The sequence below is a fragment of the Echinops telfairi genome, unplaced genomic scaffold, assembly GCF_000313985.2.
Source record: "Echinops telfairi isolate 266 unplaced genomic scaffold, ASM31398v2 ScPeMD7_7457;HRSCAF=8495, whole genome shotgun sequence".
In the NCBI taxonomy this organism is placed as follows: Eukaryota; Metazoa; Chordata; class Mammalia; order Afrosoricida; family Tenrecidae; genus Echinops; species Echinops telfairi.
In genome coordinates, this window is record NW_022111357.1 from 22,183,696 (window position 1) to 22,194,966 (window position 11,271).

The 11,271-nt window shown below is 41.2% G+C and overlaps 1 protein-coding gene across 4 annotated transcripts in view; it reads right to left on the reverse strand.

Moving 5' to 3' along the window:
• Positions 1-11,271, reverse strand: part of KDM1A (lysine demethylase 1A) — a 48,960-nt gene that overhangs the window by 22,640 nt on the left and 15,049 nt on the right. For 3 of the 4 annotated variants that reach the window (XM_030888026.2, XM_045298745.1, XM_045298743.1), the window contains 3 exons: positions 7,970-8,029; positions 2,920-3,053; positions 870-948 (listed from right to left, as the gene is read on the reverse strand). In XM_030888026.2, coding sequence (XP_030743886.1) covers positions 870-948; positions 2,920-3,053; positions 7,970-8,029 — 273 coding nt within the window. The remainder of the gene's footprint in view (positions 1-869; positions 949-2,919; positions 3,054-7,969; positions 8,030-11,271) is intronic. The other variant, XM_045298746.1, reaches the window with a different exon arrangement.

Below are 11,271 nucleotides of genomic sequence, written 5' to 3' on the forward strand. Positions count from 1 at the left end.
TAAAAAGGTATCTCGCAAAACGTGCAAGATTTTCTTGCCTGCTGCGGCAACTGTAGCAACAGCTTCGAGAATTTCCTTTTCCATAGTGGCCCTTGTGCGGGTTCCTTATTGGGACATGGTGGTGACAGCGACTGCCGGCTGAAATCCACAGTGCCTGTCAAGCAATGTGGTCTTTCCTTGTCATGACTTTGCTCTGCTTCTTGGGACAACTTCCACCATCACCGGTGGCATGTTTGTATCTGAGTCACTGCACTAAGCAGGAAAGAAAAAATACTCGAGAAATGCCATAGATCACTCTTTATTAATATAGGCAGTTTTTAGAGAGACGAAACTGTTCACGAGATGATCGGCTGATTAGCATTGCCGGGCCTATTTTTAAAAAATACCACCTCTCAGCAGATCTGTGTGGTTCATGCCTGTGTTGTGCAAGGGTCAACTGGAGCTGTCATGCACGTCTACTTTGGTCAACACTTCCCAAGAAGCTGGTGGTGAGAGGGCAGGTAAAAAGCCAGGTAGTTAGTTGGCAGACAGAGTGCCAACAACACTTCCCACAGATTGAAATTCGGATTGTTAAAAAAAAGCTGGGGATTGTATCTAAGAAAATAATTTAGCAGGCTTTTGCGCTCAGCCACTTGCTAACATAAATAAAGACCAGGAAAACAAACACCAAACAGGTTTTCTATTAGGCTCATTTGTGCATGCCACAGTACAATGAAAGAGAATGGAACTCCCCCCCCACCACCACCACCACCACCACCACCACCCCACACAAAAAAACAAAAAAAAAGAGAATGGAACTATGAATGAAAAGTTAATTATCAACTTCCACAGTCTAATCACGAACAAGTTCTACTGAATATACTACTTACTGTTATAAGGTGCTTCTAATTGTTGGAGAGTGGCCTCAAATGTCAGCTGGATCTTTGGATTATCCAACCACAACTGCAACTGTATTGAAATGAGAGTGTATTACACACAGACAGACCATTTACCATCTTTTAAATCCTTGGCTTTTCTTATATTAACACTGTGAGGGCTTTACTTCTGACAAAGCAAAAGGCACCACGAAAATCCTATCGATTTAGTGGACTGAACAACAGCTGAGGAATACTTGATCTCAAAGAGAAAATAAATATTCACTTGCCAAGGTCATTCTGCTAGTGAGGAAGGAACAGCTAGGACTTAACTTTGCGTGTGCACGTCCAGTGCCACTAGAAGAGGAAACAAAAATCCAGAAACCCAGCAATCAGCAAGATAAGCAGAGGAGGAAGAAAAAGAAACGCCCAGAGTCACGAACTCCTTGATTTTGGATTCACACAACTGAGCTGGTCTGCAGCCACCACATCAAGGTCACTGAAAGCAGGGAAGAGCAGTCTATCTCCAACAAGCAAGAGGGGAGTGCTACAGCAGGCAGCCAGACACACCGTCTGGAGTCTTCTGTTATGGACGGTCCTGGAAGCCCAGTGTGCAGAAGAGGGGACCGAGAGAGGAAGTAGGGAAGAGAGAACACCTCAGTCAGTCCGAGTTCCGCAGCTGGCTCATGCACAGGGCTGCTAAGCCGTCAGCGAGGACGACCACCGGGGAAGTAAGACAACAGACGAGAGGTGCTACTGAAGGCAAACAGGGAGCGTGTTTTCAGAACAAAGATGTTGTTAACTACTTATTTCCAATACTGCTAAAACAGTAGTAAGAAAAGGAATGGAGAGCATATTGTTACAACCAATGGACTCTTAATAAAATGAATTCTCTCCAAATTAAACATCTACCTGTGGGGCTTCAAAAAGTTTATGGAAAAAAATCCATTATCTTTTAATTCCGTATCTCCATGAACTTTTTGAAGCCCCCTTTAATTTGTAAAAGCACAAGACAAATTGACTACTACTGTAAAGCCTGAGCTGAAAATTAACAAGTTCACAGATACATTTCTGACATGGAGTCATTTGGTTATGTGTAACTAAACCACATTAGAACCCAGATACATGTGTCACTTGTCTCTGCGGCCACTGCAAAGGGAAAATGGAATTTCTAAGCACACACCAGGCCCAAATTCCTCATCTCTCAACACAAGCCTTTTCCCACCTTCCAGCCCATAACTAAGACTCAGCTCACAGGTTCTAGGTTCAGTAATTTTAAGACTGCGGTTTCAACACCAGTGGCAAACGGAGTCAGTGATGGCTAAAATATGCCAAGATAAGCACTCTGAGCTGAGACCAGTAGCCCGGTGGCCTAGTGCTTACTCGTCAGGCTGTGATGCACTAGGTCTGAAAGCCCCAGACGACCAGCAGCTCCACTGGAGAAAAGCGCGGCTCTGCTCCTGTGAGGAGCAGGTGCAGCCACGGGACGCATAGGGGTGGTTCTTCCCTGTCCTACAGGAAGCTGTGAGTCCGTCTGGGTTCGTTAACAGTAAGAACTACGATCACAGTGTCAACTACCAGTCTGAATCACCCTAGGACGCAATGAGTATGTCCCTTCTCTACTCTCTGGAAATATAATTACTATAAGTATAAGCCGACCCAACTATCAGCCGAGACACCTAATTTTACCACAAAAACGGCATTAAAAATGTGCTGAAAAACTCAGTTTATACTTGAGTGTATATGGTAGCTAGAAAAAGCGAAGGGAAAAAAATCAAGGAAATGTACATTAACTGAGATAGGCTTTGGCTGATTATTACAGCAGCAAAGATCATCATGGTTTTAATGACAAAAATGAGCAGGCGGCAGCGATGCCAAATGGGCAGACTTCCTGGGCAGCAACCTGGCCACAGGATGAACTAGACTTTGTGGTCCTCTCTTAACACAGAATTGCAGGCAATTTACAAGTCCTTTTCCCCCTTTCAGGTTGTTTGCCATATTCTCCGTAAGAGTGACAGACCCATGTTACAGTCCAGGAGCAAAACAAGTGGACATGGAAACTTACTGTGCGGTTTCTGATGAACAAGAAAACCTTCTGGGTCTGCTGTGGCCCGCTGATGATATCAGGAAAGCAGGCTGCCTCTTGAGAAGTCATCCGGTCGTGGGGAAGTCGGCTCTGGAAAGCTGCGCCCTCCACACCTGCAAAGAAAGCAGCGCGTCCAGGAGAAGTGCAGAGGACACGGGGGTCACTGATGTCTCAAGCTCCTTTCTGCCTGAAGAACTGTGCAGAACTCTGACTCCTGCAAGCAGAACTACCTGACCGCTTCCTAAAGAAAGACTCTGAATTCGTCTCAGAAACAGAAATCTAATTTAGAATGTAGCCACTCTTTTGAGCTTAATATTCTAGGGCTTACAGCATACTAGTGAGTGAAACAATATAGTTTATAAAATGTAACAAGGCCTTTAGAGTATGCATTTCCTTCACATAAAATAATTCTTAATATTGGATGGATGATGCTTTAAATAAAGCAACCCACTGCTAGTATACAATAAAGTTTATAACTAAGCAATTAGAGTAAGGGGAATTGCAACTAACGCCAAGAAACAAAACGAGTAGAAATTGCTGGGTGGAAACCCCGTGTGCTCAGGAAGCTTTCACTCCATACTAAAGAGAAAGGAAAGTACACTACAAGCACCCACCTCGTGCGATTACAGCGAGGGAAACAGAGATGGTTCTAAGGCTTAATAATCAACAGCATGAATACATGAACCCATCAAGGACACCAACCATTAGTCTCATAATTCATGGCTGGAAAGCAATGAGAGAAATCAAGCAGAATACAAGTATAAGAAAGCAAGCAAGGAATTTGCTTTTTTTTTGGGGGGGGGGGTGCGGGGGTTGTTCATAAAAATGAGATGCTCTACTATATATAAGGAGCCTTGGTGCCGTAGTGGTTATGAGTTGGGCTGTGAGCAACAAGGTTGGCAGTTTCAAACCCCTAGCCGCTCCACAGGAAAAACAGGGCGTTCTACTCCCGTAAACAGTTACAGTCTCGGGAACTCACTGAGGCAGTTCGGCCCTGTCCTACACGGTCACCAAGTCACTGTTGACTCATGGCAGCAAGTTTGTTTTACTACATACAAGTAGAATATGTTAATACAGTTCTAACGATGTCTTAGAAAAGTGTCCTCAACACCAGCCTATAAAAATACCAATCTAAACAAATTCAAATTTCAAGGCCATGGAAATATTGTTATAAGATATGCACCCAAGATCTATATTTAATTCTTTTAAAGCAGAAGATACAAGAGGTTGGAAGCACTGACAATGGAAGCAAAATGAAAAGAAAACCATCAGTTTGGCAGGAAATAAAAAGGACAAGACAGATACAGTGTAACTTACAGAGCTGGAGATAATGGCGGGGTTTGTTTCACTAAAACATTAAAATGAAAAACACTAAAAAGCAATCACGGCTAATCAGAGGTCAAGCAAAACTGACTGGTGTTAATACGGGTTAATTATAACCACAAGTAATAATTCTAACTGTGCTCACATGCAAGGCGAAAAGACCACAATGCGACAGCATTAGATAGGAATACAAATATGCTTCGTCTTACTACATATCAAGTTAACAACTATTACTTCAGCTTAACGAATCCCAAGAGACTGTCAGAAAACATCATCAAATAAGAACCATACTGTAGTGGAAGAATCATACAACCAAGACCAGAAACCAAGAAAGGTGACTGTCAAGGGTACAGATTATATATTAAGTTTTCTAAAATCAGGCAGCATTGATTCCCCAGTTCTCTATGCCCAAATAAAAATGAACAAAAAATATTATATATATTAAGTCAAGACCAAATACACCTCACATTGTAAGCAGCACTAATGTGTAAGCACACATTAATGCCAGGTATTGAATCAAATGTCTCTTAATAGGTTACTTCTTGATATCAATAATCTTGAAACCAGGCATCTCTATTAAATTCTATTAAAATCTCTATTAAATTCTACTGCTCCCCCACTAGAAATAGGGTTTAGTTTTCTTAATTTTGTTATCTTCTATGTTTAATAAGCGGTCACTGACATTAATCTTACTGCAAAGTATTACTTTTAATAACAGCCAGGAAGATAAAACACTGGCTTCTAAATTACACTTGGCTCCTCATTAAAAGTGTTTCCTTTTTGTGTGTGTGTGAAAGTCCCTGTAATATATTTGGTTAACTTGGGGAATCTTGAGAATACGTAAGAATTAAGAAATTTATATTCCTTATTATTCAATTATAAATCTATCTATAGTTATAAAACTATAAACATAAATCCCGCGACAGATCTAAAGTAGCTAGAAATCCAGCATAAAAGCTTACCCAAAGAATTAGAAGCTCAAAGTCAAGCCTGACACTGACACTTTTAGAATCATATTCTTCTCCATCTCTACCTACTAGATATCTAAAAAACCTAGATATTCTTTCATGAAAGCTGGTCTCTAAAATTCTCAATAATTATTTCTTTCCTTTTGTTTTTTTTGGCATAAAGACTATTTATTTCAAGGGATGAAGATTACTATCAAACTAGGATGAAAAGCTTTTTAAAAAGAAACAAAGAATATGTTCACTTGGAACCAAACTGGCTCAAAAGCTAGACCAGAATATTCTTCTTTCAGGACATTTCCAAAGTGAAGCAACAAACTAATTTGAATGCTCTAACACCATAGTTCACTGCTGTGGGGGAAAGCCTCCAAGAACACAGTTGACCTTAACAATATCTTTCCAAAGTAATTTACAATTGGCTCTGGAATATAATTTTGTGCTTTGGGGTTTGTGTACACTTAATGGAATCTGGTACTCCGGAAACTTAGAATGCTTCAAACTGATGCTACCTAAAGGTTTAAAACCCCAAGGCTGTCTGTCTATATACTAATCCTGTCCTCTGTTCAATTCCTTCTTGCGCGTCTCCACTTCACGCAGGACGCTCCATCAACACCTTTCACAATGGAGTCATAAGCTGACTGAAGCAGCACCCCCCTTCACTCAGTTCTGACTGGCTGGCTGGCACTCTCTCTAAAACCACGGCAGTGTTTTCTATTTCTATCTATTCCATGGAACCCACCCCTGACTCTGCTATGGTACAGGTAGTACTTGACTACATACAGTGTGGTAACATCAAAAGAAAAACGGACTTGTCTTTTATCGTTTTCATAGAGTAAATAGCGGTAACTAGCTATGTGAGGATAGCTCAATTCCTAATTCCAGGGTGAGAACAAAAGCCTAATCGAAACTACATAGTAAGACTTTACTTAAAACCAGCATCGGTGGGTGCATCATTTTAAGGCCTAGTGGTTGAAAAATATAAAGAATTAAGTGCAGGGGAAGAAAAATAAAAAGAAGAGGCTCATGATTCCTTATGCTTTAGCACTGTGATTTTCAGAGTAAAAGCAATTTTAAGTGAGTCTAGGAAGGAAGATGTAAATCCATGCACTAAAGACCAAGACTCCTGAGTTCTCACTCTTCGTCCACCTCGACCCTCTCTGGACTGCAAGTCCTAATCCACCAGGTCAGAGAGACAAGATGGGAGCAGATGACGGCCCTCTCTCTCCCTTCCAGCTCTGAGTTGTTAAAGCACACATACCAACTAGGAGTGAAGTTTAAGAAGTCAAGACATGACGCTGGGCCCAAGCAAGATATCCAAGAAGGTCACCTGGCCCCACTGAGAGAAGAATATCGATTTGCGGCCACTCGTGTTTAACGTTAATTGCTACCTCACAAATGCATGCTGCTGAGCACGGTAAGGACCTGAAAAGAAACCTGCAAGGGCTCAGAACAGCCACCGTCATTTCTGTAAACACTTACAATTTATGTTCTACCAACCGTGAGTCAGTAGCATCAGTGGAATATGAAAGTCTGTTTTCACTATCAGCGATAAAGCCTATTACTTAAGCAAAAGAACAAATATAAAGTCACATTAAAAACTAAAAAGCAACAAAAGAAAACTCAAACATCTTTCTTCAAGATGAAGGCTCTAAAGGTTATTTATCTCCGATCCTTGAGATGGAGGGTCTGTCTGTGCATCATTTGACAAAAAGCCTTTTTAAAGGTTTATCTCCTACAGATCTTGCTTCTGAATGAGAGCTTACCTCCTCCAAAACATACATGTCCTGATTATCAATTTTCAATCCTTGCAATAACACTCGAAGATATCCACTCCTAACATTCTACCCCGCTAACTATGGATTTCTGTACAATGAACTACTTTGATTCAACAGAGTAAAATGCACACATTCCCTGGACACATTTGATGCAACATTATAAATAATTGAAAAGTAGGAGATTTAATAACTGTAAAGTGATAAACTATGAAAGTGAGTTAACATCTACTTTATGAAAATATATCTGTAAACCATCTTTGAGCCCTGGAAGAGACCAAACATTCTTTAAGAAGCTCCCTTGGATTATTGGAATAAAACAGAACTGTACCAGACAGCGATCTGTATAAATCACTTAATCCTCGGCTTTTCCTAGAAGAAAAATCTCATATTGTCTGGTCTGAAAAGAAAGTATTTTGGACAGACTTGTTGAAAAAAAGACAATTTTTATGAGAAATGAATTTTTTAATTGCAAACTGATTGACTACATAATGTTCCTTGAAAACAAAGCACCCAACACCACCTAGCCACCGTGTGGATGTCACTTGCCTGCACAGCTCCAGTGGGCTAGTCCTAGAACACCTTTCAGTTCTGTTCCCGTGAACTTTCCAGGCTGTGGCTTTCATCCGTGTATCTTACTTTATTTCTTTATTATTGGTCCCAAGCTCCCGAAGTCTGTACACTGTGCATGATTATTATACCGCAAAGGCTGTTGGGGAGAGAAGCACCCACCGGGTCCTCAAGAGCATGAACAAGAGTGGAGGGCTGAGATCGGCCTGAGGACTTCAGAAGGGTTTGCTTGCTTTGGGTCTGGCTACGCCCTTTCTACACCTACCCTATCCTGTGAGTTAGCTTTCCCCTGCACTTCTGGCTAAAACGTGGATACCACAGCCAAAAATACTTGCAAGCATCAATCCCTGACGTGGCGGCTCTTGCTACTAAGTGGCAAGCATCTAATGCCACCCTCACCTGATGCTTGGCCGTCTCCATACCCTCCAGAACTGTCGTCTTGAAGTCCTCCTGCTTGCCCTGTGGAAGGAAAGAGGAGAACTCAGGGACCTTACTCCACAAATGAAGATATCATCTGGACACAAAGGCCTAGGGGGTGGCGACTCGTGAATTCACCAGCAACTAGCAAACCCAATTTCAGAGAGCGCCTTCTTCTGGAATCAGGGCCCCGGGGTCCACACTGTAGTCTTCCAACTTCTGGCCAGAAAATCCCACTTGACACGCGTGTTCTTGTTGACAGGGAGTGGAGCAGGCTGCACAGAGTCTCTGGTGGCTAAGTCCTTGCTGTCAGTCTTGTGGAACAGTCAAGGACAGGGGGGTGGGGGAAACAGCAGTGCACGCGTCTTTCACTACCCACTGCTAGACTGAGAATGGCTGGGGCCTGGGCTCTGGGGCCTAGAGTGGCAAAAAGTCAGCATCAGCTCAACATCCCTTTACCTCTTTAGCTTTCTTCCGTAAGAGAATAAATTTAGGACAATAGTAAACGATAGACAATTGTAATGAAAAGGTCTCCCTCCCCTTCTAGCCAAAGGAGAGACGATAACTTAGAGTCAGCCCCAAAGACACGTCATTTACTAGGCTCACTAGACAGTGCTGGCGCTTCCCGACTGGCACGTCAGAGCACGTCTGAAGACGTCTTCAGTCACGTGCCAAGTCATGGAGACACACACTTTGGAAGGGGAACAGGCAAGATCATGGGAGAGCTTCTACCTCAAGCTACCTAAGTCTTCTAAAAAATATCCCTTACTAACGAGGAGAAATAACGTCAAGAAAACTATCAAAGATCCATCTGAAAATAAGCAGAATTAATTGTCTTCCAGGTGCTTCCAAAACCTATCCCCAAGAGTGATGCTACTATCTAAGCTCCTTGTTACCTGGTACACCCCCAGTGATTTAAATCTGGACAAGTTTCACTGAATGGTTTAGTTTAAAGAGACACCCTCAAATAGAAAACCAATGGATTCTTCTATCATAAGTTAGAAGCAAGCAATACAGTGAAACAGAGCCCCTTACTAAAGAATGTGCCAAGAGCTGTGAGACATAAATAATAGCTTCATTTTTAAGTGAATGAAGGAAAGAAATTGAGATTTAGAGAAAAAAAGTGATCATTTAAACGGAATATTAGAACATGTTGCAATAAGGGAAAATGAAGGTAGAATTGACTGTCATTCTAAAGTCACTTGACTTAAGTTCTTATCTGAAAGGTCTTTCAAGTTACAGAACAGTGGTTCTCAAACCTGTGGGTTGTGACCCCTCTGGGGGTTGAACGACCCTTTCACAGAGGTTACCCGATTCATAACAGTAGCAAAATTACAGTTCTGAAGTAGCAATGAAAGTAATTTTATGGTTGGGGCTCTCAACATGAGGACCTGTATCAAAGGGTCATGGCATTAGGAGGGTTGAGAACCACTGCTTCACAAGGTTATGCTTTTTACACAAGGTGTAAGACGTGATTTGTCGGTGACAACTCTTGGAAAAGGTAGTAAGCATGTAAAGAAGTGACGTTGATTACTAAATTCAATCTACAAATTATCTTTAAAAGGCAGTAAAATTTTACTTTTTTGTTCAAATCAGAAATGTTCATTTTTAGTAAGTTCTCAGTTGATTCATGAAAAAGACTTTTACTATAGGTTCTTCTTTTTCAATAATTGCTTAATTAATAATCCCTTAAGAACTACTGTCAGTGCTTGGTTGGATTCTAAATAGAACCAAACTAGATCAAAACACTGTTTTATTTGTGAAAGGAGGAAGCTCAGAAATAAGCATAACCCTTGTCGTGTTTATGGAAAAAACTTCACACGAATAATAAGCGTACAGGAGAAAAAAAAATGTTCTAAAATTGATTGTAGTAAAGATTGTGTAACTTCTTGATTTGGTCAAACTACTGAGTTATGTGATATATGAATGAAGTACCAATAGAAATTTTTTTTTGTTTTTTAATTTGTTTTTTGTAAGTATAAAAATTAAGAAATAAAACTGTCTTTGTTTACAAAAAAAATAAACATAACCCCTAAGAATAACCTTTTAGTATAAGAATAACAGCTCCTCTCTCTCAAGTCATGTTTTGGCTTGGCAAAGAATGAAAGCAACTGCGAAGACCCTTCATCATTCTTTCAAAAGAAAAATAAAAAACAATGACTAAAAATATATTCCAGCTAGCCACTGTCTGATTTAATTATTCCTATTTCTATCATCCCCCCACTACATGTCATGTAATATGCTAATTGGCCGACTGTGACCGAGTTTCTCTCTCTGAGTCATTGTCACAATAGAAATATGGATTTCTGACCTCTGATTTAAGGGCTCACAGGTTAATAAAAAGGAACAATAAAGCAGGACAGAATCATTTGTCTTATAAGGATTATCCCTTGATTAAAAACATATAAAAGAAGTATGGAAAATATTGACTAACCTAGGAAGATTATTTAAAAGATTCCTTCATAAAAGCAAAAAGTCAAAAGGGGTATGAAATGCCAGAGTATTATTTAAGCAAAGAAAATTGGTGGAAACCAAGCAGAGAATGATACAAACAGAAACATAAATAATGAAAAGGTGAATCTGGTACATCATTTAAAAGGAGGTAAAAGAACAAGAGAAACACCTATCACCTTGATCACAGAGTTACGGTTTGTTTGGAAGGGCAGGAAGAGGTTGCCGGGTTTCCTCTCGTTAGGGTTCTGAGGGCGGCTGCCTGTGGCACAGTGGCTACCCAGCGGGCTGCGATCTGCCACTCTGCCGGAGGAAGATGAGCCTCTGCCTCCATAAAGTTACAGTCCTGGAAACACACCCTTGCCCACGGGGTCTCTGTAAGCAGGCGTCAACTGGCTGGCTGTGATCTGGCTGGCTGGCTGGCTGAAGAGGGTCATCTTTACCAGTGGTACCCTGGACCAGTTCTTGACTGTTTTCTGAAACATAGGCCACACACAAACACTTGCAGCCAACTGCCCATCTAGGTAGCGTCTGATTAGAAAATGAAAAACGCCATACTCAGCCGCTCTCTGGGTTTTCCACCCTAGGACTTGCTTCTGATAGTGACACAAAGACATGGAACAGAAGGAAAACACAGTTGGTATCTTACACGAAAGCAAATTCAAAATAGGAAATGAAAATGTGCAAAAGTAACCTCTTAGCATCACCTTGATTTGGGCACCTTCGCATCAGCATAGGCTGGTTTTTGGTGTGGGGCTTCTTTGGTTTTCTGTGGGATCACCTTTTGTTTTCATTCCTACCACTACATACACTAAAAGAACACGCCCCCCCAC